This window comes from Equus quagga, chromosome 8 (genome assembly GCF_021613505.1).
Source record: "Equus quagga isolate Etosha38 chromosome 8, UCLA_HA_Equagga_1.0, whole genome shotgun sequence".
NCBI lineage: Eukaryota > Metazoa > Chordata > Mammalia > Perissodactyla > Equidae > Equus > Equus quagga.
Window position 1 is genome coordinate 177642 of NC_060274.1, and position 27936 is coordinate 205577.

The following is a 27936-nucleotide window of genomic DNA, read 5'->3' on the forward strand; positions in this document are numbered from 1 at the left end:
CTGTGAACTGAGGCCCCAGATCTGAGGTAATGCTGATGAATGGAGGACCCAGAAATCCAGGCAACCGCCACTCCCAGGGGTTCCAGGAATCACTGTGGGCTGTGACTGGAGACTCCAAGGAGCATCAGATATCTGTGACCCAGCCTCCTCACCTTCCCCTGGTGGCAAATCCTCCAAATCCAGCCCTTTCGGCAGCAAGTGCTACATCCAAAATGCAAAATATGCCCCGCTGTAGTAGCAGTGCCCGTGATTTCTGAGATTTCAGGAAACACAGCTGCTCTCATGGCTTAGCTCCCAACCCTCTCTCACTTTTGGCATGTGAGGCTGGCAACCTGAGGCTTCAGGAGCTGCAGCAATAACTGTGATCCAACCACCAGTGGTGGCACCCCCAACACCAACCCTACCAGCAGTGGGGATGGCATACAGACCCTGGGCCTGTTGCAGTGGCAGCCAAATATGTTAATCTAAAGCCCCAGCAGAAGCAGGTCAGCACCTTGAGATAACCTGCAAGCAGCAGTGCAGGTGGTGCATGTGGAAGCAGCATCTGAGCATGCGGAGAGTCCACAGAGCCAATGGGAGAACACAAGACCCAGGCAACCTGAAAAACAACAGAGGTGCTCACAGCCTGGGAACCACAATGGTGATACCTGCAATTACAAGGACATGGTAAGCAGCAAGGCACCAACAACCTTGGAGGTACCAGCAGTGCAAGGAGGGCACTGACAGTGCCGCTGGCAGAGGCAGTGGAGGACGGAAAGTGCAGACTCTCAAATACTACCAAAAGCAGGTCAGAACCAAAGTAACCGGAGCCTTACAAAAATAAGAAATGGCTTTACTACCACAAATGTGTTAGGAGAGGAATGACTCATCTTGCACCATGAAGAGCTACAGTCACAGGACAGCACACGAAAAAATGACAATTCACCAGAAACCAAAGTTAAAGTACCAGAATATTGTGATATAACTGACAGAAAATTCAAAATAGCTGTCACAAAGAAACTCAGGGAATTATAAGAAAACTCAGAAATACAATTCAAAGAGATCAGGAATAAAATTAATGATCAGAAGGAGTACTTCACCAAAGAGTTTGATATTCTAAAATAAACAAACAAAAAAACCCCAGAAATTCTGATGCTGAATAACACATTAAAGAAATAAAAAATAAAGTAGACAGCATTAGAAATAGAGCATACCATATATGGGAGAGAGAATTAGTGAGCTTGAAGATAAAAATTTAGAAATGATTCAGATGGGAGAAGAAAGAGAATTAAAATTTTAAAAATGTAGATATTCTGCCAGAAATATGTGACTCAATTAGCAAAAGCAACATAAGGATGATGGGTACCACAGAAGGAGAAGAGAAGGAGAAAGGGGCAGACAGCTTATATAAAGAAATAATAGCTGAGAACTTCCCAAACCTAGGGAAGAGACTGGATATACAAGTACGTGAAATTAATAGAACACCTATTTATGTCAATACCAAAAGGCCTTCTCACAGGGATACTATTTTAAAACTGTCAAAAGTCAATAACAAAGAAAGAACATTAAGAAGAGCAAGAGAGAAGATAACTTACAAAGGAACTGCCATTAGGCTGTCAGCAGATTTCTCAGCAGAAATTCTACAGGCTAGGAGAGAGTGGAATGATGTATTCAAGACATCGTAAGACAAAAACTATCAGCAAAGAAGACCCTATCCAGCGAAGTTATTCTTCAGATATGAAGGAGAAATGAAGCTTTTCCTAGACAAACAAAAGCTGAGAGAATTCATTGCCACCAGACATGCCTTACAAGAAATGCTGAAAGGAGCCCACCTACCTGAAACAAAAAGACACAGGGACACGAAGCTTTGAGTGAGGTGATAAATACACAGACAGAATCAGAAAATCACTACTCTATATCAGAACAGGTTAGTAAACACTTAATTATAACAACGAGGCTAAAGAGAAAGAAAGCATAAATAGAACTATAACCATTTTAACTTGGTAAGAGGCTCACAATACAAATTTAATGATCAGAAGGAGTACTTCACCAAAGAGTTTGATATTCTAAAATAAACAAGAAAAACAGAAGGGAAAGAGAGAAGGACAGAACCAAAAACGTCAAGGGAGAAAAATGTTATAAGCATGAAAAAACTCTCTCATCTATGACATAATGCAAACCTTATGGTAACTATAAAACAAAAAATCAGAGCAGAGTCACAAAACAAAAAAAAGAGGAACTTGAGAAACACATCGCAGAAAACCCCAAATTAAAATGGCAGGTAGAAATACAAGGAAAATGAATCAATAGAAGCAGAGAACAACGAGAAAGCAAAAGATAAATAACAGAATTAAGCCCACATATATCCATAACCACTCTAGGTGTAAATGGACTGTATTTACCATTCAAAAGACAGAGAATGATGAGATGCGTTAAAACATAAGACCCAACAATACGGCACCTCCAAGAAACATATCTCAGCTATAAAGAAAATCACAAGCTCAGAGTGAAGAGATAGAAGATGATACCCCAGGAAATGGCAACCAAAAGAAAGCAGGTGTAGCCATAATTGTATCAGACAAAATAGACTTCAAGTCAAAAGATTTGCCCTGAGCTAACACCTGTGCCAATCTTTCTCTACTTTGCATGTGGGTTGCTGCCACAGCATGGTTGACAAGTGCTGTAGGTCCACACCCAGGATCCGAATCTGTGAACTTGGGTCACCGAATTGGAGCACACTGAACTTAACCGCTACAACCCAGTGCTGGCCCCTGATGTTTTTATTAACCATTTTTTTCCCCTTCTGACTTTTCAGGGCACTGCATCCTGCCCTAAAGAATCATTGTAGGGGCCAGCCCAGTGGCGCAGTGGTTAAGTCCTCACATCCTGCTTTGGTGGCCCCGGGGTTTGCTGGTTCGGATCCTGGGTGTGGACATGGCACTACTTGTCAAGCCATGCTGTGACAGGCATCCCACATATAAAGTAGAGGAAGATGGGCATGGATGTTAGCGCAGGGCCAGTCTTCCTCAGCAAAAAGAGGAGGATTGGTGGCAGATGTTAGCTCAGGGCTAATCTTCCTCAAAAAAAAGCACAACATACGTTATATGTTTTTCCATTACTAACCTTTCTTTTTACCAAAAAAAAAAAAAACTAGAAAATATACCATTGTGAAATGTCTGTGGTGTTTCTAAGGTGTCCATTCGACATTTCTCTATCAATTGAACAGACTTGTACGGGATCCACACAACCCACATACAATCACGTGCTCATCTGTTCTTGAAGCCAGTGGAGTGTGTCCAGTCAAGTAAATTTTGGACAAAAACAAGAGAAGAGCGTTGGGACTGGAGGCACACACCCTTATTGTTCCTTCATCCTGCTAGCCAGCATCTGCATGTGATGATGTGTGGTTCTGCATTCTTCTTGGAAGAGTTGTACAGAGAACCAAGCCCAAGGATTCAGGAGCAGAAAACCATAAGCCAATAGGCAACTTACTATTCATCATGAGAATGTGGGGATATTAATGAGAAATAACTTACCAAATTGTTCAAAAAATTGATTTGGGAAGGGAAGAGGCAAGAGGTTGCACTGTAATAATTGTTTGCTATCCTTGACATTCTTTTCTATTGAATCATAAAATTGGGGCAAAAATGGATCCAGTATAATTCTAGGATGTTTTATTCAAAATGCTTAGCACTTGCTTATAGAAGATGGGAACTGAAAGAATTATAATATTTTAATGATAATTCAAGTAATTTTTTTTGCCCCCAATTTCTCCCCACATAAATACACTTTTGCCCTAGTCTAGGTTATTCTTCCTGGAACAGATTTGAGAAAGCAAATAGTCTACTGGGTTGCATTCCATGTCCATTCTATTACATTTACATTAGAAAAAGCACACAGAATCTCCCTATGTTTAGTTCCCATTTCCAGTAAAACTGAAGTATTTATCTTTACATACCATTACCTTTCTTGCATCTTTGCCCACATTCATATTCTTTCTTCCACATAAAGAGTCTTTCTCCCCATTTCTAAGGGTTTTGATGTCTTCCAATCCCTGTGATTCCATGTTAAATCCTCATTTCATGGAGAATTTCATGTTCTCTTTAGACCTCTCTTCCTCACTTCTCTTTCTTGTTTAGAGCTAGATAGTTCTGTCAGGATATCACATCTGATTTATTGCTTCACTGTCTATGTTTACTTGTACTCTCTGCATGCTGGACATGACCTATGCACCCCTTCCTAACCTGGCCCCTGACATCCACCCAAGGCCCACAGCTCTCACCCCATTTCACTTTACCATTTTCACACCACCCTAGATAAGACATTCTTGCTGAGTCTTTTCACATCTAACATACTGGCTCACTGGCACCTCAGAAGCTACGAGAGACACCCTCCTCAATGGTTCTTGGCCTTTGCTCAGACCAGGAATAGTAAGCATAGAGGGATGTGGGGGCACTGAGACAGACCAGGCTTTCTCAGGGTGCAGCAGAAGAGTTCTGGCATCATGGGGGTGAGGGGATGGTCGGTATCAGCACCACCTGTGTGCAGTGAGATTAAGCATTGGCTGAAGAAAACAAACTGCCTTCTCCAACCCCTCCCCATTATTCCTTCTCTTCTTAGCATATTTTATCTCCACTCTTAGGCTAGAACACACTCTCCATTAAGGACTCTGTTTATGGCTTGTCCCTTATACTAGAAAGAAGCTCCAAGGAAGGCCACTTGGTGGGCCTCACTTGCTGCAGTGTTGTGTCTCTTGGGTGTTTGAAGGGTCAATGGATGAACTTAATTATTCCACAGACTAGCTATTACAGAGAGGCAGATAAAACAGAGGGACTCACTTTACCAAAGTGATTCTGTTTATCTTCATTTTTGATAGGTTCATGAGTCAAATAATGACCAAATAAACTGAACATGTAAGTGAATGCATCAACAAAAGTTCAGCTAACTTACTTAATTTATGCATAATTATTTTGAAAGCTAAAACTTACTGAGTATTTTATTTACTTATTTATTTAATTTTTCAATTGAGGTAACATTGGTTTATAACATTATATAAATTTCAGATGTATTAATTATATTTCACTTCTGCACAGACTACACTGTGTTCACCACAAAAGATATAATTTCTATCTATCACTGTACAAATGTCCCCCTTTACCCCTGTCACCTTCCCCCCACCCCCTTCCCCTCTGGTAACCATTAATCTTTTCTCTGTATCTACGTGTTTGTTTGTTGTTGTTTTATCTTCCATGCATCAGTGAGATCACAGGGTATTTGTCTTTTTCTGAGTTATGTTGCTTAGCAAAATACAATCCAGGTGTATCCATGTTGTTGAAAATGGCAAAACTTCATCTTTTTGTGGCTGAGTAATGTCCCATTATATGCACCATGTTTTCTTTATCCATTCATCCATCAGTTGCACTTAGGTTCTCTCCAAGTCTTGGTGACTGTAAATAATGCTGCTATGAACATAAGGGTGCATATATCTTTTCAAACTAGTGTTTTTTGTGTACTTTGGAGAAATATCCAGAAGTGGAATATTTGGATCATATGGTAATTCTATTTTTAATTATTTGAGGAATCTCTACACTGTTTTCCATAGTGCATGTACCAATTTACATTCCCACCAACAGTGTACAAGGATTCCCTTCTCTCTGCATGCTCTCCAACACTTGTTATTTCTTGTCTTTTTAACAAAGCCATTCTCATGGATGTGAGGTGATGTCTCATATTGTTCTTTAGGGGAAAGGATGGCTATTTCACCCGGGGGTCTGTATTGTGTGTGGGGGGGGGGGGGGGGGGGGTATGTCCAGTCCTACTATTAGAGTTGGTCTTTTCCTAAGAGCAAGATTTTAAAAATCAGACCACTAAGTTCAGATCTGTGTAAAAGTGGACATACATTTTGCCCCAATAAACTTGCCTCCATTTTTCAAAAATGAAAACTAATATTGGACCTAGTTTATAAGGTTATGATGATCAATAAAATAAGAAAATAAAAGTAAAACATGAGACAAAATGCAATCATAATGTAATTCATGAGTGAAAGTTATTTTATATTTATTCTTATTGTTGTTATTCGTTATTTTACAATATTAAACTATATTTACTACATCTCAGTGAAGATCTGATTCCCTTAATGCACCTTAAAGAGACTGTAGAAATAAAATATTTAATGAAATCACCCTTTGATCAAAGAATGACTGTGTTTAGGGGAACAAACAAGGTTTAAAATACAAGAAAAGGCTGAGCTCCACTAGAGACTCTGAATGTGGCATTCAGGTTGAAAACAAGTTCCTCAACCCGCCCTTCTTCTAAATTGCTGGCTTCCACTTCCAACACACCCCAGGAAAATGCAAAACTGCTTCTCTTATGTGCTCCCTGATATTGTCTTCTCTAGACCATTTTTCTCTTTAATTCACTTGAGATGGGGAAAACAATTCTGACTAAAATGCTATTCAAAAAAGAAAAGGGCAAAAGATAGGATTGAGATTAAGGAAAGAAGGCAAAAGTAAAAAAAATATTAATTTTTAAACATGTTATTCTAAACTATGGCCTTACAGTTGATTTTATATTTAATTGCTTTGTCTTTGTACAGCATGTAAATACATACTTACAAATATACAGATATATCAATAAATATATATTTTTAATTCTTTTCTTGGCAAATCCAATTGCCTCTCTAAATATGCAAAATTTCTTGGCTGAAAATTATTGTAGGCACATACTCATTTATCAACAACAGATAAGAAATATGTTTTAATGAACGACAAACCTTAACTTTTGTAACCTATTTTTTATCCTCCTTCTTTGGGCAAATTGTACCTGCTAGAAAAAAAATGTTTCAGATTTTCAATGACATAATTCCAGCAATGGAATTGGAATATTTTGTTACAATTAATAATTAAACAGAAAAACTTACAGTTTCAAATCCATATGATGTGGTTGAAGAGATATATTAAAAAAACACTCAATTTTGTGAAATAGTTAATCTTCAAGAATTGAATGAAAACAGAGAAGTTAGAAAATATATAATAATAAGTGATTGAATATAATTTTGTGTCAAAAATTTCAAACAATCCTCTGAACACCATATATTGTCTCTTAGTAAACAACAAGTAACAAAAAGTGTTAGCTTTCAAAACATCTACGTTTTTTAAAGCCTAAATGGATTGTTAACAAAGGAAGATATACCAATAGGCAATAAGCTGATGCAAAAGTCTTGGGCTTTATTACACATCAGGAAAATGCAAGTTAAAACCAAAATATATTACAACACGGAATTGAAGAGATAAAATGAAAAAGCTTGATGATACTCAAACAATTGCTGCCAAACTGGAGCAACTGGCACGCGCTTTGCTGGTGGCGGTAAAACTGAGCGTCCACTTCATAAAACAATTTACTAAGAAGTTAATCATTCACGTATTAGGGAAGTAAAAACATATGGTCACAAAAAGGAGGTGAATAGCAGCTTTAGTCATAACAGCTCAGACTGGATATAGCCCAGATATCTGTCAACAAAACTGTGCGTAAATAGTGGTGATATACTCGGACAAGAGAATGCTACTTAGCAAGAAAACAGAGCACACTGTCGATAAATGTAAAATTGTAGAAGAATCTTTAAAAACAGATAAAGTGGAGATAAAAACATAAGACGTAAAAAAAAATACCTACTGTACATTTTCATGGACGTGACAAACTAAACTACGCCTAACTAAAGAATAAACATAAACATCAGGCCAGTGGTTTATCTTGATTGGGGCATTTCACTGGAAAAGAGCATGAAGGATCTTTCTGGTCCAGTGAAATCTGTGTCTCTTGCTGGTGGGTACAGGTTACAAGTGCAAATATTGTCAAAACTGGTTGAACATACTCTTCAGATGTGAGCATTCTACTATTTGTAAATTATACTGCAACTTGAAAACATCAACAATTAACTCTTCAAATTGTTTGACTATTTATTTCATTCTTCGAACAAATATTTATTGTGAGCTGTCCTATAGAAACATTTTAACAAAAATTTGTGATTCAAAGATTTTTAACAATCCACAATTTGTTTATGACAGCTTAGTAAATGATCACAAAGTATGGAAGTCTGTCTGCATTTCAGAGTAAAATAGAAATTCAGATGTAGATATAATGCATGTATAACTTTTCTCCAGGACGCCTTGCACAATCACTTTGTACAGTCTTGAGATTTGGGTCAGATCAATATAATCTTAGTTATGACTTAAGGCAGCCCACTGGCCCATACACTTTCTCAGGGCCCCCTTGACCTCCCTGTTCCTCAGACTGTAGATGAGGGGGTTCAGCACAGGGGTGAAGATAGTGTAGAATGCTGACACGACCTTATCGTGGTTAGCTGACCTGTAGGATTTGGGTCTCATGTAGGTGAAAATGGCAGCTCCATAAAAGAGTCCCACCACAGCCAAATGTGAGGAGCAGGTGGCAAAAGCCTTCTTGCGGGCTTCTCTGGAACGCATCTGGAGAACAGCTGTGAGGATGAGACTATAGGAGGTCAGGATGAGAGATAAGGGGACCAGGAGCATTAACACACAGCAGATGTACATGACATACTCAAAGACAGATATGTCAGCACAAGCCAAACGCACTACAGTGGGGGCCTCGCAGAAGAAATGATCGATCTCATGTGCACTGCAAAATGGGAAGCTCAGGGTAGTGGCAGCCTGCATGAGCCCATCCGCTGCCCCCAGGAACCAAGACCCCAAAGTCATTCTCAGGCATAACTGCGGGCTCATGAGGACAGGGTATTGCAGTGGATGGCAAACAGCCACGTAGCGGTCATAGGACATGGCTGCTAACAAGAAGCACTCACCCCCTCCCAAAGTAAGCAAGAAGAAAATCTGCAACCCACACCCAGCAGGGGAGATGGACTTCTTGCCAGTCAAGTAGTCAGCTGCCATTTTGGGCACAATGGTGGAAACCAGCATCATGTCCATGAGGGAGAGTTGGCTCAACAGGAAGTACATGGCTGTGCGGAGGTGGGGCTCCTGGTGAATCAGGAGAAGCATGAGGGCATTGCCCAGCAGGGAGGTAAAGGCAATTGTCAGAACCATTGCAAAGAGAAATGGGTGGGCTTCTGTGTGGTTAAAGAGTCCTAGGAGAATGAAACCTGAAGTGGTGTTCCCGTTTTCCAGGATTTCGAAGAAGAGTAACACTGCAAATGGATAAATAGATGAGAGAATTTTCATCATTTACAATGCTCTATTTGAATTATGTGTTTATTGTTAAGTACACATGTGAAAATGATGAAATCTATTTCAAATCCTTCATTTGACATTTTCAAATGTTTCAACTTGGGTGTAAAATTAATTTCAATTTTTTTCTCATTTTCAAGCTTTTCAAAATTAGGATCTCCCAGCTTCCTTAGTGATTACTTAGCATAATGAACAAAAGTTGTTGATAAATTACAAGAACATGGTGTTTCTTTGTGCTACCTGACACCCACATAAGTGAACAGAAGGAAATTACTCACATAATTTGTCATTTATATTAGTACTTGCTTTACATAATGCACAGTCAATATTCTTAGAGGCTGAATTAATGTGTTTAACTATATAAAAGCCACGTTCTTGATAATGAGGGTTACACATATCTAACATGTTAAAATTTACTGAAACCTACAAAAATCAGATAATTTTCCGCGATGTTGATTAATCCAGGAAGGCAGTTTTACTTTCCAAACAAGAGGACTTGTATTTTCAGGTCTAGAAACTGGAAGAACTGAGTCTGCAGATGGAAACATAAATTAATTTGGAATTATTAGTGCGTTTAGTTTAACCTTACTGAGTATAGAGTGAAAACAGTAATGACTTTCTTAGAATATTTCCCCCCAATGCAATACTATAATACTTAAGGCAACTTTCATTAACTGTAAATAAGTACTTTCTGTAATGAAACTGTTTTCCTTTAAAGCCACAGAAACACAATCTTTACTGTGTACAAAAGAGAAAATAAAACTCCTTAGTTCTTCACCCAACCACAGAGATAAAACAATTTCTTCTTCAGTCACAAGGGAATCTAAATCTTTAAAAGTATTTTCATCTCTGATCTACTGGGGTTGAAAGTGTTCTAGCTTGTTGAGTAAACACAGTCATGGATGTAGCGATGCGGATGCTAATTCAGTCTCAAGGATATGGTATAATTCAGTGGGGCTACTTGACAGAAGTTCACCTCTTCTATGGTCATTTCCTTTGCCCCGACTTTATGCCTCCATTCCATCCTTGAATGTCAGTAAATATGGAGAAGGGCAGTGAAAGAGGCTCCCTCTATCCCTAACTCCATTGCTGTTGCTTGAGCACCATCATCATACTGGCAGAATTCTACTTGGGGGTTTAGCTGGTTGTTTCAAAGTTAGCCATGGCGGAAACACATTTTCTCCTCAAATATTTTTTGCATTTGCCAAGACTTTGTGATCTGCGTACTCACATATTTCTAACAAGCAGCCTGTACCCCTAGTAGCTATATGCATAATTATAACCCTTAGTTTCACTTTCCTGAAGGACCTCAATACCCTCCTAACTCATGTCTATGACTTGAAGGCTTATTATTGTCCATTATTTCCATCTCTCTTATTGTTGAAGATTGTTAAAACTTTAAACCTGCTTAAAAATCAATAAGTAACTTAGTAAATGTAAGGTGTTGGGCAAGTTTCTTAAACTATTTTTTGCTCTCATCTTACCTATTTTTAAGTGTACTGTCAGTTCAGTAGCATTAAGAATATTCACATATCTGTGCAACCATCACCAATACTAATTCCCAGGACTTTTCTCATCTCAAACTGAAACTCTGTACCCATTAAATAATAACTCCCCATTCCCCTTTCTCCCTAGCCCCTGACAACCCTTGTTCTACTTTCTGTCTCTATAAATTTGACTACTCTAGGAAACTCAGATAAGTGAAATAGTACAGTATTTGATTTTTGCGACTGGTTTATGTCATTTAAAATAATGTTCTCAATGTTCATCCATGCCATAACATGTCAGAATTTCTTTCCACTTTAAGGCTGAATAATATCCCTTTGCATGCATATACTACATATTACTTATTAATTCATTCCATCTATGGTCATTTGTATTCCTTACACTCCAGTTGTGTATTTAAGCAGCAATTTAATGGGATTTTTGATAACATGATATTTTTCTACTTTGGTAAGGTAAATATGCATAGCAAAAAAATGCAGCATTTTGAGCTAAATTTTTGCTTACCTCATGCAAGAGAGGTTTACATATTTTTTGAGAATAATTATAACAATTTACATGAATTTTCATTTTATAAAATACATTTTCTTATTAGGAAGTTTCTACTTCTGGTTAAGTATTTTAACAAGTATTAAATCATTAGCTCTTAACTTTTCAATAGAAATAAGTGATATATCTATGCATTTTTTAGGTGAAATACATTGTATTAAAATAATCAGTCATCATCAATCTAATTGACTAGTCAGCATGCTAATAGTATTTAGATTATCTAATGGAAAACTCAGCTAAATGTCAATTAATTACATGAATAGTAGGTAATTATATTTTCTTATGATGTGATAATGTTTATTTATTTAAAGTTCCTATGCGTCTGTTCGTATTACACAGGTGAGACTATTTGCCTCTGATTAGAATGTGTGTAGACCTACACAAGAAGGATCTAAGGGATAGTTTCTACCAAAATTGACTATAGACACAGTGTGGGAGAAATCTAAGTTGAAGAATTAACTCATTTTGCAAATACAATATCTACAATGACATTAAATGGAAGAACGAAAGCTTAATTTGGATTCATGCAGAAATACGAAAATTTAATATGTTTTTAAAAATATGTCTTTACTTTCTTCACTATGCATTCAGAATGCTAAAGATTTTGCCTTTTCTTGTTTTGACAGTCTTTCACTTAGAATGGTGCTAAAATTTTGATATCTTTAGTTTAAATCACAAAATCACCTCTTTTGCAATGCTTCTAAAAGATACAAATATATCCTTTCCTTTTTCTCAGAGAGTAACCAGAATACTTATAAAACTGCCTATAAGTTTCCTTCTCTATTTTTCTGATTCCCTGTTTCCCTCAGTTAACATTAAATCTATAAGTCTTTTTCCCAAGTATACTGGGGTGATTAATCAATCTGCTCCATAAAAACTCAAAAACTAACAGCCAAATCTTTTATTTGACAGATTATTACAAGAATTTTAGTTCGTCAAATTGTAAGATAGATAATGAGTGGATTTTATTTGTAAAACTATATAGAAAAACGGTATTACTATGGATTTTTCTGGGGTATAAAATTCATAAGCAAATTAGTAAATATTAAGAGTTTAGCATGACTCACATAAGATAGCAATGATGACCCCCAACAGGCTGGATCAGCATTGCCTCTGAGCAGCATGAGGACAAGGCCTCTCTCTGGGTGGATGAAGGCTCCTCTAGCCAGGGGCAGCATCAAGCTCACTCATATCAGTCTCTAGAGTGACCTCTTAAGGGGTGTGGCCTATTGCCATCTTATGCTAAAAATCCTATCTTATTAATATGCCAGAGCTGCCTAAGTCTGACTCTTTGGATGTCAGAGATGTTTATTTTCAGGAGTTTTAGATTCCCAGAGCTTCATTATAATTCCCGACATCCTTTAATAAAGCTGTGATTCATTAAAATAAGAAAATCGATTACAAAGAAAAGTAAAATGTAAATAAATGTCCTTGGAAAGATTTGATGTTTTAAAAATACATGAGGGTGTGAATTAATGATTCCAGCATCACTTGTTTGCACTTTGATAAGGAGGGAAGATTAAAGAGTATGTTATTGAATGACAAGATATGTCAAAGGTTGTAATTAAACTGATGAAACTCATGGTAGAATTCAGCTAATTTTCTTTTCTTTTTTGAACTTAATTTGATAGAATCGCTGTATGTTATAAATTTCAGTTTGTTTATAACAATGTAATATAATTTTATTTTATTTTATGTATTTGTTTGTATCTATATAATAAAATCCATGATAATAACAACAAGTCACAGGAGGTTGCATTAATTGTGCCAAGCACTTTGCAGTTTGATTCTATTTGGGTTCACTTTAATAATTATTTCATTGTGATTTATATTTTAGGTTTCCAGGCAAATCTTGGTTCTTGGCTCCTTTTTTACCACTCTTGTTAATTTGGCTTGTCTAAGAGTAAATATAATTAGCACTTTCCACATCTGTAAAATTTTTAAAAACTACCTCTCTCATGGAATAGTTGATGGGAAAAGCTGCCTTTGTTCAAAAGCGAGCTAGTGTAATTGCTTAATCCAGACAAGCTGTAATAACTGGCAGTGTGTTTGTTTAGAAGGGGACTGGTAGTATGGCAGCCTTTGAGTAAGACCTTCAGAAAGAGTGTAATAATCATTTTCAATAAACCTTCATCTTTCCCGTCCTGAAGATTGCTGTGCCTGAGGTGACAGATCTGTCAAAATGATGCTCTAGTACCACAGTGTTGCCACTGTCAGGTGGGGAAGTAGATTTTGTACAACGTACATCCAACACTGTGTGGGCTCCCAGGAGGCCTGAGAATAAAGATCAGACAAGAACAACGTCAGAGGAGAAACGAGCATACCACTCAGAACTCCATCAGGAAACTGAGATTGCAGTGAACCTGGGGGTCTAAATTGAGATTAAGACTATTTATAAATAGGTGGGCATACTTGAAGGAAACCAAAGAGAAGTTGTACCACACTCCCATTTTAGCAAGAACAGGAAGTTTTGATGACCCCTCCTCTTAAAGGCTCATGGGGATGGAGTAGATTCTAGATTTCACATAGGCAGACTGTGTGGAAAAGATAAGGCTGCCACCAAGTGCTCCTACCTGGCCAGAGTGCAGAGCCAAAGGCAGGAAGCAAGGGAAATAAATACTACTCTGCTCTTGCCTTCCTCACTCCTCTGGGTCACGCTTGGTGATTCCTGGGACCTAGACTCTGAGATAGATTTGGACATGCAGGAAGTTCATTGTGGAGTGCCCTTAGCACATAATATGGCCATTTTAACTGTGTTTATTCTTCCAATCTATGAGCGCAGAATATACTTCCATTTCTTTATTTCTTCATCAATTCCTTTCAATAATGTCTAACAGTTCTCAGTGTATAGGTCTTTCACCTCCTTAGTTAAATTCATTCCTAGGTATTTTATTCTTTTTGTCATGATTGTGAAGAGCATTGCATTCTTGATTTCTCTTTCTGCTAGTTTGTTCTTAGTGTATAGAATGCAATTGATTTTTCTATGTTGGTTTTGTGCCCTGAAAGTTTATAGTATTTTTTAATTATTGCTAATAACTTTTGGTTGATTCTTAGGGTTTTCAATATATAGAAGCATGTCATCTACAAATAGTTACAGTTTTACTTCTTCCTTTCTAATTTGGATGACTTCTATTGCTTTTTCTTTCCTAATTTCTGTGGCTAGGACTTCCAATACCATGTTTAATAGGAGTATTGTTAGTGGTTATCTTTATCTTGTTCCTGTTCTTACAGGAATAGCTTTTTGGAAAATTCACAAATATATGGAGACTAAACAACATCCTATTGAGCAGCTATTGGATCAATGAAAAAATGAAAGGATAAATCAAAAGATCGCTCGAGACAAATGGAAATGAAAACACAACATATCAAAACTTATGAGATGCAGCTAAAGCAGTCCTAAGAGGGAAGTATATAGCAATATATGCCTGCCTAAACAAATAAGAATAATATCAAATAAACAATCTAACACTGTACCTAAAAGAAGTATAAGAAGCAGAGAAAACAAAGCCCAAAGTCAGTAGAAGGAAGGAAACAAAATCAGATCACAAATTAATGAAATAGAGTAAAAAGACAATAGAAAGGATCAATAAAACTAAGAGCTTTTTCTTCGTAAAGATAAACAAAATTGACAAATCCTTAGCTAGACTCACTAAAGAAGAGAAGCCTCAAATAAATACTATCATAAATGAAAGAGAAAAAAATTACAATGAATCCCCAGAAATACAAAGGATTATAAAAGACTGCTATGAAAAGCTATACGTCAACAAATTGGATAACATAGAAGAAGTGGTTTAAGTCTTAGAACTATGCAACCTCCTAAAATTGAATCAAGAACAAATAGAGAATCTGAATAGACCAATTACAAGTAAATGAGACTGAAACCATTTATTGAAGAGTCTTTCCTTTCTCCATTGTATGTTCTTGGCGCCTTCAAAGATTAGCTGTCCATAGAAGTGTGGTTTCATTTCTGGGATTTCAATTCTGTTACATTGATCTCTGTGTCTGCTGTTTTGATTACTATAGCTTTGTAGCATATTATGAAGTCAGGGATTGTGACAACTCCAGATTTGTCCTTTTTCTTCCAGATTGCTTTGGCTTTTTGGGGTCATTTGTTGTTCAATATAAATTTTAGGACTCTTTGTTCTATTTCTGTGAAGAATGTCATTGGGATTCTGATTGGGATTGTATTAAATGCGTAGATTGCTTTAGGTAATATGGCCTTTCTAACTATGGTCTTTCAAAACATGAGCATGGAATATCTCTCTTTTTTACATCTTATCTGATTTGTTTCAAGCACGTTTTATAGTTTTCAGTGTACAGATCTTTCACCTCCTTGGTTAAGTTTATTCTTAGATATTTAATTTTTTTGTTGTGCTTGTAAATGGGATTGCATTCTTGACTTCTCTGTCTTCCACTGTGTTATTAGTGTCTAGAAATGCAGCTAATTTTTCTAAGTTGATTTTGTACGCTACAACTTTGCTGTAGTTGTTGATTATTTCTAATAGTTTTCTGGTGGATTTTTTAGGGTTTTCTGTATATAGAATCATGTCATCAGCAAACAGGGAGAGTTTCGCCTCTTCCATTACAATTTGGAGTTCCTGTTAGAAAGATCTGATATATTTAATTTGCAAGATTAAATAGGTCTTGATGCGAATGATTGCCCTGTTTTTATTTTATTTTGAATGAGGTTATATAGGCAATTAGTTTTCAACACTTAATGCAACTCCAAACCTTTGTTTATAGGTGGAAGTTCTGTTGAAAAGGACTCAAAGATTATGCTCATGTTCAGAAAAACATTGTAAAGAATTAGTCATACTTTTCACGTCTTCATAGGCAGAATGATAGCATGAAGTACAGGTGGCGTAGACACCCATCATGCTTACTTTTTGCATATAAGATTTTCTGAGATCCAATCTATTTCTCAGCTTCTGTTGAAGCCTGCTTTTCATCCTGCCACACTGGAGTTCCTTTGAAAACACACTCAGAATATAGACCATGTCTTACCAACTTTCCATTCATGCCAAGTAGCCTGTATACGCAACACACATATGCGCAAACACACACACACACCTTATACAATATTAGCTCAATAAAAAATTTGTTGGGTCTTTGACTTGGTATTACATTCTGGCCTCCCTGATATTCTCATGCTTTTGTCTCCTGAATGAAACTCCTTTTTGAAATGTGTCCCTAAAATTCTGTCCATCCTGTTATCCAATGACAAGTTTAAACAATACTTACTTTATGAAAGACGTCCCTGAAATGCCCAAGTGGATTTGAACATTATTTTTTCTCAAACCCTCTATGATATTATTTTCTACCTTACACAATAGTCAGTTTTTTAACAACCCTACTGTCAACACTGGAATTTGCATTCCTTGAAGGATGAATATTATGTCTTGTTTATACTTTTTAGGAGAAATTCATGTTTTTTATTGAAATCCTAGTCTAAGTATGTTATAAGAAAGATAAAATTAATGTTTATTGAAACTGTACAAGGTATTACACATGTTAACTATAGAGTCTTTTAATTTTCACAATACAATTAGGAGCTAGTTTATGTTATCTCAATTTTTTACATGGAAAATTAAAGATTAGAGAGATGACTTTTTTTTTCCAGTGATAGAAACAGCGATGTTTTGTCTCTTTGAACTAAAATCCATGTCCTTTCCATTGCACAACATTAACTCTTCATTAATTTTAAACATATCTTTAAAATCAACCTTTATGGACAGAGTTTATTTACGTGTCAAGGACAAACTCCACTAAAATAATATGCTCAATAAGAAAAGATTTTAGTGTCCACCAGTTTGCTGACTGTATCCTTGACTTCATTATTTCTCAGACTGTAGATCAGAGGATTCAACATGGGGATCATCACTGTGTAAAACACAGAGGCCACTTTGTGTGCCTGGTGTTTTGGGAGTTGGACACACAGTAGAGGAAGAGGATGGTGCTGTGGAAGATGGTGATGGCGTTCAGGTGGGAGGCACAGGTGGAAAAGGCTTTGCAGTGCCCACTGGCTGAATGCATCTTGAGGATGATAAATACATGAGGCATGAGAATGATAAGCAGTGTGCTGACCTATTAAAAGTGGCAAAAGTGAAAAGCAGCCACTGGTTGACATAAGTATCAGAGCAAGAGAGGGACAGCAATGAGAACTCACAGAAGTGATTGATTGTGTTGAAGCCCAAAAATGATAATTTTATAGCAAAACATGTGAGTATCAAGGAAATGTTATTCCCCACACATATGATCTGACAACTAGCATGACACAGAGTTTCTGGGATGTGGCAATTGTGTAGAGCAGAGGGTTGCAAATGGCCACAAACAGATCATAGAGCATCACAGCTAATAAAAAGGATTAAGTTATGACAAAGACACAAAAGAAAAAGAATTGTGCTACACATCCTATAAATGAAATGGTTCTGTCTTCTACAACTAGGTTCACCAGGGTCTTGGGAGCAATGATGGAGGAACAGCAGAAATCCACAGAGAGGTGGCTGAGGAAAAAGTACATGGGGGCATGTAGTTTGGGGTTAATTTTGATTATTACAATCATCCCAATGTTCCCTACAACAGTGACACTGTAGGTGGCCAGAAAAATCAAGCAGAGGGGGATTTTCAGTTCTGGGTGTCTGAGAAGCCCAACAAAGTGAACATGGGCCCATTTTTATTTCTCTGACAGTAACATGGCCTCTGTTTGTTCAAATCTGAATCAATCCTGAAAACAAAAATATTAAGGAGAGTGAGGATAAAAGAAGCTTGGTTAACTATCCTTTACCAAAACTGGAAGATGAAGCAAAATATCTCTTTCAGAATTTCTCCATGTATTTTTATGCAAGATATGATAAATGTTAGACTACTAAAATATGATAAGTATTTTTAAATTTTAAGCAAAAACAATACAAATATTGAATTAATATTTTTAGTTCTCAACTGTAATTTTAATATTTACAAATAAATATACGAGATCAAGGGATTTATGGTTATTTTAAATAAAATCCTCCCCTAACACTTTCAGCTGTCCATGAATATTTTAAGTTCATAAAAAATAAGCCTAATATGATAACTGATTATGCCAGCCTATAAACAGTGAAAAATATGAGAATTTTTTTCTTTTTTTGTTGCAGTAACATTGGATTATAACATTATAGAGCTTTCAGATGTACATCGTAATATATTTCGAATTCTGTGTAGATTACATCATGTTCACCATCCAAAAACTAATAAATTTTGGGTGTACATCATTATATTTTGATTTCTGTGTAGATTACATTATGTTCGACGCCTAAAGACTAGTTACAATCCATCACCACACGCATGTGAACCTAATCACCCCTTTTGCCCTCGCCCCTCCCCCCTTCCCCTGTGGTAACCACCAATCCAATCTCTGTTGCTATGTGTTTGTTTGTCATTGTTTTTATCTTCTACTTATGTGTGAGATCATATGGTATTTGACTTTCTCCCTCTGCCTTGTTTCACTTATCGTAATACCCTCAAGGTCAGTTAAAGCTCAGATTCCGTTATTGTCTATGGAAATGAAAATATGTTGATGCAGTCAAAAAGAATTTGAAGCAAAATTAAGAACTGGTAGTGGATGGCTATGAATAATGTTGGAGTAGGGGAAGACAAGGAAAATTTTAGGGTGCCAGGCTTTCCACCTTAAATAATTAGAGACCATTATACAAGATAGCTGTGGGATTTTTTCCAATAAAGATGGTGGAATAATACTAAGCTCAGTTTTCCACGTAAAAATGCCCAAAATTCAGGCTTCCTTCACAAAGAAATAATAAGTGAGGCACATAGATATTTTACTTGGAAATTCAGTACTGTAGTATTTCAAAGGGACACATGAGTACAAGGTTGTTACCCAAAATATAAATTGTAACATTCATTTTAGAAAATTTACACCACAGAAAAGGGAACAGACAAGTTTTACAAATAATTTTCTTAATCAGGAACAGTTGATAAAAATATGTATAAATTATTGTTAAGATTAGAAAACAGCTGTAAGTAAATGTTACCCTCCTTATAAATATTTCTAGTCTCCTTCTGTGAAATTTCTTCAAATACTCTTCTAGTTTTATTATAAAGTAAAACTAAATATTATTTTACTTTCACTCTGAATTTTTCTAGAAGGGGATTTTTGTACACTCACATTTTCATTTTCTTTGATGCCATTTTACTTTATTTTATGAAGACCTCCAGCAGCATAGACTCTAAGAGCCCATGATAATCTGCTTTAATGCAGCCTGTCTAAAAGAAGTGTGATACTTATTATGATTACTGAGTTTGTCCCTTTCCAGTGAAATCACCTTTATTGTATTTTTTGAAAGTAAGATCTAATAATTTACAAAAATAAGACATTAGTATGAAAATGAGTGAGTGACATAGTGGAGCTTCTTTTGTGTGCCTTTAAATTGCAGTAGGAGTGAGTGACCCTCTCTTTCCTGTATAAACTACGCAAAACCACACACAGCTCCTCATTTGGCCAGAAAAGAAAAGGAACTAATAAACTAAATGCATAAGTGGAATGACAAAGGGAAGAAAACTTAGATATACATTTTCTCAAGGAATGGATTTTGGAAATATTACTAATATTTGTAGGATAAGGAAATCTGTCTTCGCTCATAAAGAGTTTATGAGCATGCCACCCCAAAATATGCCACTTTGGCATATTGGTTATTTTGAGCTGAAGACACTCAAGAAAGAGCAGATGCAGGAAGGAATCCCTGACTTTCCCTTCTGTTCCTAAAATCAGGTAGTAATATTTCCCATGAGGAAGGTGCCCTGCCTGTGCCAGGAAGAAAAGGACATTCGTATCACTGGAGACCCAGCACTGATGCTGAAGTGAACCTTACAACAAAACCTACTAAAATAACTAACCTTCCTTTACTTTCCTCTGTATATTTCCTAGTGAATGTCCCAAATTTACTGCCCCAACCTAAGCCCGCTTGTCTTGGCACGTCCCCATAATTTTTCATTCTTTGTTTAAAAATATCTACAAGGTTTTGGGCCTAACAGCTTTTTTGGGTCCCCATTTTTCTTTTGAAGATTCCTATATGCACATAAAAATACCGAATGAAGTCTATATGCACATAAAAATACTGAATAAAGTCTATATGCTTTTCTCCTGTTAATCTTGTTATGTCACTTTAATACTTAGACTCACCCGCAGAACCTAAGTGGGTAGAAGGATTTTTCACTCGCCTCCAGTGGGATGGCGTACAGATTTAGCCATGTGCTGATACAGAATGTTTCACTATTATTGTGAGAGTTTGTATGTAGCTTTTGACATTCTGGTAGAAAAGGAAGAGTCAGTAAAATGTTTATGTATGGCGTAAGTTTTATATTTACATATAAATGTAATTTTGACAGGAGTTTCCATAAATATGTACTGCTTTAAAATGAAAACTAATCAGACATTCAGAAAAAGATATTATAATTTTAAACTATACCAGACAATGACAGGTCATAATTTAAACTAAGAAAAATTTCAAATATTGGCATGTGCAACAGACTCTTGATTTTCTTTTAATAGTTTGTCATTAAAAATAGACTCTTTAAAATCTTGACTGGCTGAAATAGTACTTCTCATGACTTAATCTGAACACCGATCAACTGAGGATCCTGGAGCAATGCCCATTCTCGTTCTAACCTCCTCCCAGATCATTCTGATGCTGCTGTCCACCAACCATACTTTGAATAGGGAGATTTTAGGAGAGAACACTCCTCCTGAGAAGCTTTGATGAAAGCCACTTCTTCCATCACCCTTGCCATCCCCACAGATTTTTAACTGTCCTGAAGTAACTGAAAATTGTAAAACATCTTCATTCCCATAGTGGGTCATACATAATAATGGAAAAGTTGTCCATCCCTTTTCTTCTCTCACTCTGAATTGAATTTGTTTATGCTGAAATAATTGCCTATTTGAATATTACATAAGGATCTAAGAGAGTTGATATATGTTTTTCCATGTTAGCCCATTTTTATACTGTCCAGTTCTGTTTTCCTTTTTTCCTCCCTTCCAATTACTAACCTTGTTACAGATGTTAATGTTTTGAAATCCATTTATATTATTCAGGAAAATCTTAATTATTTAATATGTTCCTACTATTACCTAACACAGTTTTCTAACTATGTCTATATTTTGCGTCAATGCTTAAGAAGAGTACTGACTCATCGTATGTGTTTAATAAATGATTTTTAATCATTTTTAAATCATTTTAATCACAGAGTGCTAAGTTTATATCAGTCTATCTACCAGATGGAATTTTAATACTTCTTCATTTAACTGAGACAATTTTTGGCCAATGGTTACTGTTAGGGTATAAATTGTGAAAACATTCAACTGGAATATTCTATTCTATAATAATTGTTATATGAGTAATTATATGAATAACATATGAATATTATATGAGACTAAAACAACCTATTTTCCTATTGTGAATGCCTTGCGGACAAGGACCTTTATTTATCTCTCTATCACTATGGCATTAATCTAAAGCATTCTTAAATACAGCAATTATAGGGTAACTATTTCAATAGTGTTCAAAACAAAATGTAAAGTGAAGGAAATGTCCATAATAGGTGGTATCAATTTCACAAAATGTTTTTCAATACTTACCATTTTCAAATGTGGTTGGGGAATCCATCTAAAATTGTTCATTTTTGTTAATCTCTCAAATCTCCCGCATGTTTCTGGTCAACAGCCATCTCTTTTGTGCTAGAACCTTCCTAAATGCTTTCTTCACATCTTTGTTTCTCAGGGTGTATATGAGAGGGTTCACCAGTGGGGTGACCACACAGTAGAACACTGAGACCACTTTACCAATGGTGAAGTTGTACTTGGCTGGAGGACGGACATAGGCAAAGATAATGGTGCCGTAATAGATGGCGACCACAGTGAGGTGGGAGGTGCAGGTGGAGAAAGTTTTCTTCCAAGCCTCCCGGGAAGACAGTCTCGTTATTGTGACCACAACGTGGACGTAGGACGACATGGTGAGAAGGAAAGAACTTAGAATCACGATAGAGCTACATGTGTAGCTCAAGGACTCTGCCAGATATGTATCTGAGCAGGAGAGTTTATAAACGGGATCTGAGTCACAAAAGAAATGGTTGATCTTCTGAGGGCCACAAAAGTTTTGATGAGAAATGACTATGGTAGATAAGATAGGGGCAATGAAGGCCCCAATCCAAGATCCAGCTGAAAACCACAGGCACACTCGAATACTCATGAGGAGCGAGCAGTGTAGAGGACTGCAAATGGCCAGGTACCGGTCATAGGCCATCACTGCCAGCAGAATGCACTCTGTAGCTCCCACAGAGAAAAAGAAGTAGTACTAAGTTATGCAACCAGCAACAGAGATGGTGACAACCTGTGAGAGGCAGGTGGCCAACAAGTTAAGCACTGTGACTGTGGTGTGCCAGATCTCCAGGAAGGACAAATTTCCTAAGAAAATGCGCATGGGTGTTTGGAGTGTGGAATCCATCACAACAATGAAAATGATGAGGGTGTTTCCCATGAGGGAGAGCAGATAGACAGCGAGAAACATCACAAACAAAGTGAGGCGCAGAGAGAGAACACCAGAAAACCCAAGAAAAATGAACTCTGTCACAGTTGTTCGGTTTATTGCATCCATATCTCATCTTCTCTGATCTGGAATGAACCAATGACGCCCAGTATACAGTAGATGAGCAAGAATAGAATTCACATCCTAGACATGAGAGGATTGTAAATGTATCTACAGGCAGTGCAGATCAGAGGCGAGTAGATCATGGGGGAGGATGGGGTGCCACCCAGAATGGAGATTCCAGGCCATGCTAGTTGCCGTGTCAAGATAATGTGTTGCCTTCAATTTTATCCCCCAGATCTCTGATTTACTCCGTCAGTTAGGGTTTGGTGAGAGATTGGTACTAAGTACTGGATAGAGTACTGGTACCCTATCTCCAGAAAACAAACAGAATAGGATTCAAAATTTATATGGAAGATATTTTTTAATAAATATTTTTAACATTCCTAATCTTTGATTTGTATGTTTTTAGACTTATTGCATCCACCTGTTTTCCTACATTTGTTAGTAGTAGTCAAATAAATAAATCTTTAGAAGTGTCAGAAATTTATTTGTCTATCAATGGACAGTAATGTCATTTTCATGTCTTACTTGTTGTATAAGAATAAAACATGAGATCTACCCACTTTCCAAATCTTTAAATGTGCAATGCAGTATTGCTAACTATGGTTATGTTGTGTTCCTACCACAATAAAAGTCAAAAATCTCATCTTTAAAGAAAGAAAGATAGATTTCCAATGAATATATTCATGTATACACATGCTTTAGTGCCAAAGTATCTAGAGGATAAAGTATAGCAGAAAAAAACTTCTTACTACACATACTAAAAAACTTTCTTGTATACATAAAATACATACTTTTTTACTATTTTTCAAAATTCCCTGCAGTAAAGACTTGATATTTCCTATATTACAATGAAAAAATAAGTTTAGTGAAATGTGGAGGTAACCGAGTCCATGTCCATGGATTTCTGTGTTAAGCCCTTATGGAGTTTTTGAACCATAAAACTCTATTAAAAAATATATATATGTTTTATGTCACAACATTAATGGTCTGCATAGTGCACTGTTGATACAGTAGAGAATTTTCCAAGATACATATCATAGAAATTATCGGTTACATATGGAAAAAGCGTCAAGTTAGTATTGTCAGGAGACATTTATTTGTCCCACTACATCAAACTGTAGGTAGAAATCCCCTAAAAAGACCAGGGTTAGTTTCTTGCCATTTTACTCTGAATAACAAAAATATATTGTACTTTCTGCAGGGTATATAACTATTCAAAATATTTTGAAAAATATTATGATTAGCAAGTACATAGAATTTATAACAAGAAAATGGTTCAGCTGAAAGTATTTGGAATAATTTTTAATATATTTTATGATTTTAATTTTTCTGGTTCCATTAGAAAAATATTGCCGTTTATTTTACTAATTTACTACCAAGGGTCTAAGGTATCTATATTGCTATAATAAAAACAATATTGCACGGCTAATTTTCTCTTCATATTAGTAGGAAAAAATAACAATTTGAAAAGAATAACAGTAGAACTTTGGCAACAGAATCAAACCAACATCATCTCAAGGAGAAAATCTTCTTTCTTTTCCTAAAATATATCACAGCTGTCTAATTCTGCCTTTAGCAAAAATGAAGTTCTACACTCTTCAGCTGGGAGGGAACTGGAAGTTAGAGAAAATTAATTTTAAATTAATTAATACTTTTATAAAACTAAAACAACATTTAAATACAAAAAGAACTTACCTGTGATTTTTATATATTTATTGTTTTCAATTTATAAGCCGTTATTACTCCTCTTAGATGCCAAAGAAATGCCAGAAGAAGTATATTTCCTCTGATTACAAAAACACCCCAAATTATAAAAGTACTGTTATATAACTTCACTACTTTCTAGACAGTGATAAATAACATGGATTATATCCCCCTAGATATACTCACAGCCTATATTCTGTTTGGTTATTTCTTAGTAATGGAATACTGGTAGTTAAATTTTCTTTAAACTGACCTTTTCAAAATATCATGCATTGGAGCATCCTGCATGCAATTGGATCACAAAAGAAATAAGCTAAAAACTCTCCTCACTGCTATGTCGTTGGCTGTCCTACGCCATGTATGCTACAGATAGCACCAAATCCCCTGGGTTTGTTTGTTTTTTACCTCACTTTTTCCCCCCTGTTTGCAGGATGCCAGGAAAGACATGGTCTGAAATCCCTTTTGTGGGAATTACTGTGATTTCATCAGTCTGGAGCCTTGGAGATCTGCCCTCTAACTTGGGACATCCACAAAGATTCTCTGAGGATGTTTCTTTGGTGAGAATTAAAGTACTCTCCCCTTGGGACTAGAAGAAGAACAAAGTGTGGGAAGCAGCAGAAATGTCTACACAGGGACAAAAAGAATAGCCTTAGAAATGGCTGCATTAGCTACCACTGCCCATGGTATTCCCATTTCATTTATGATCGCAGAATTGCATCCCTCAGTATTTCAGCCACTACAAGCATGGTCAGAATATCATATTCTCCAGCATACAAAGTACACACTATATCAGCATTTAAAAGCCTTCCTTTATAATAATAGAGCGACAAAACAAGCAAAACAAAAAACAACACAGGCATAAAATCTCTTTACAGCAAATAACTCAAAAGACATTTAGAAGTGTGTTTGCAAAACAAGGTGGCAGATACTGAGATTGAGTCATTTCAGGAGCGTAGTGAATATGTGCAGAGGGCATGAAAGGCTGACAAACCTTGGGGGAAAAGAAGAAGAGAATGACAATCTAGGTGACCGAATAAAGTAACTCTAGATGACTTCCACAAATGTGTGGTGAAAAGAGAAATTTGAATATAAGTTTGAGCTTGTTCACATTAGTGAAGGAAAATAATGTTTTGTTCAACATATTGTTTGTGAAAATTAGCCTATGTGTAAAAGAAAATTTTAAAAAACCTCAATCCTTGTACGTAAATGCCAAGTGGATCAAACATTTACACAAAAAAGAAAGGAATTGTAAAACAGTGATAATCATTAAGAAAGGGAAGGGACCAGGAGATAACCTGAAAATTTGTGGAGGCAGTTTGTTTGAGGGAACATGGGATGTTGGTGGCACGTATTGACATGAGCATGAAGAACGCTATTATCTGGGGGTGTCAAATCCCCACACAAGGCATTAATAGTGGTCCCACTGAGAATCATTGTCTTAAAGGCAATAGAAAATAATTTTTAAAATAAATTGTTATAAAATTTTATTTTATTGAAGTCACATTGGTTTACATCATGATGTAAGTCTCGGGTGTACATCAATATTTACCCAAAGAACATGAAAACACAAATTTGAAAATATGTATGAGCTGCTATGTTCATTGCAGCATTATTCACAATAGCCAAGACTTGGAAGTAACCTAAAATAAACTTTTTGAGCTATAATTGACATATAAAATACACCCATTAAAAACATAGAGTTCAGTTGAATAATTTTTTAAGGAAAAAATTTATTCAACTAAAACAATTTGCATTAATAAGAAATATGAATAGAATTGATGAAAAAATATAGAGTTCAATGAGTTTTGACAAATGCATACACACAGGTAACTACAACCACAATCAAGAAATAAAGCACTCTGGATCTACTCCAGAAAGTTTCCTCATGCCCCATGCACTCAAGTCGTTTCTTACCTTAGACCCAAGCAACCACTGCTCTCCTTTTGTCACTATAGCTTATCTTTGCTTTTTTTTAGATGTTGATATATACAGACTCATAGGGTGTATATCCTTTCATGTCAGACTTCTTTCATCTACTGTCTTGGGAGAAGAATGGATGAACACAGTGAGAACATAAACAAAGAACTGGAAAATATAAAAAAGAACCAATCAGAAGTGAAGAATACAATACTGGAAATGAAAAATTCACTAGAAGGACTCAATAGCAGAGTAGATGATACAGAAGAATGGATCAGTAGGAAATCACCCAAGCTGAACAGATAAAAGAAAAGAATTAGAAAGAATGAAGACAGTCTACAGGACTTCTGGGACAATATCAAGCTCACTAACATCTGTGTTATAGGTGTCCCAGAAAGAGAAGAGAGAGACAAAGGGGCAGAGAACCTATTTGAAGAAATAATAGCTGAAAACTTCCCTAACCTGAGAAAGGAAACAGACACCCACATACAGGAAACACAGAGAACACCAAACAAAGTAAACCCAAAGAGGCCCACAGCAAGACACATTATAATTAAAATGTCAACAATTAAAGATAAAGAGAGAATCCTAAAAGCTTCAAGAGAAAGGCAACAAGTTACAAATAAAGGAAATCTCATAAGGTTATCAGCTGACTTCTCATCAGAAATCTTACAGGCTAGAAGGGAGTAGCACGATATATTTAAAGTGCAGAAAGGAAAAAATCTACAGCCAAGAATACTCTAGCCAGCAAAGTTAGCATTCAGAAGGGAAGGAGACATAGTTTCCCAGACAAGGAAAAACAAAAGGAGTTTATCACCAAGGAACCAGTTTTACAAGAAATGCTAAAGGAATTCATTTAAGAGGAAAAGAGATCACAAATAGGAATAAGAAAATCGTTTTAAAAAAAGCAATAAAATCTCTGGTAAAGGCCAATAAACAATAAAAGGAGCAGATAAATCACCTATGAAGGTCAAAAGAAAAAGTACTAAAAAAAGATCTATTTCCATAAGTGGGTAGTGGATAGACGTGCAAAAGAAAGAGGTTGTCTATGATATAAAAAACACAAAATATGGGAAGAGAAGAGTAAAAGAGTAGAGCTTTTAGCAAGAGGTCGAAGTAAAGAGACCATCAAGTAAGTGGAATGGTAAAGTCCTTACTGTTGTGTTCCTGTCTATTTCCTCTTTTGTGTCTCTTAGTAATTGCTTTATATATTTATGAGCTCCTACATTGGGTACACAGATATTTACAAATGATATAGCCTTTTGTTGGATTGTCCCCTTAATCATTATGTAGTGTACCTCTTTGTCTCCTGTTACAGATTCTGTTTTAAAATCTCTGTGTCTGATATAAGTATTGCAATTCCAGCTTTCTTTTCATTTCAGTTTGCATGGAGTATCTTTTCCATCCCTTCACTTTCAGTTCATGAA

The 27936-nt window shown here is 36.2% G+C and overlaps 2 protein-coding genes and 1 pseudogene across 2 annotated transcripts; all 3 read right to left on the reverse strand.

Moving 5' to 3' along the window:
- Nucleotides 1-8195: 8195 nt before the first annotated feature.
- Nucleotides 8196-9191, reverse strand: LOC124243761 (olfactory receptor 2T8-like). The gene has a single exon (XM_046669734.1). It carries the CDS (start codon nt 9189-9191, stop codon nt 8196-8198), a length of 996 nt encoding a protein of 331 aa, XP_046525690.1.
- Nucleotides 9192-17025: 7834 nt separating this feature from the next.
- LOC124243763 (olfactory receptor 5D18-like) lies at nt 17026-20947 on the reverse strand (annotated as a pseudogene).
- Nucleotides 20948-21931: 984 nt separating this feature from the next.
- LOC124243552 (olfactory receptor 5F1-like) lies at nt 21932-22891 on the reverse strand. The gene is given in 1 exon segment (XM_046669178.1): nt 21932-22891. A coding segment is annotated over 1 exon segment (960 nt).
- Nucleotides 22892-27936: the final 5045 nt, after the last annotated feature.

What these genes read in the sequence shown, in the direction of transcription:
- LOC124243761 (XM_046669734.1), bottom strand. Translation starts at nt 9,191, where the DNA reads ATGATGAAAATTCTCTCATCTATTTATCCATTTGCAGTGTTACTCTTC.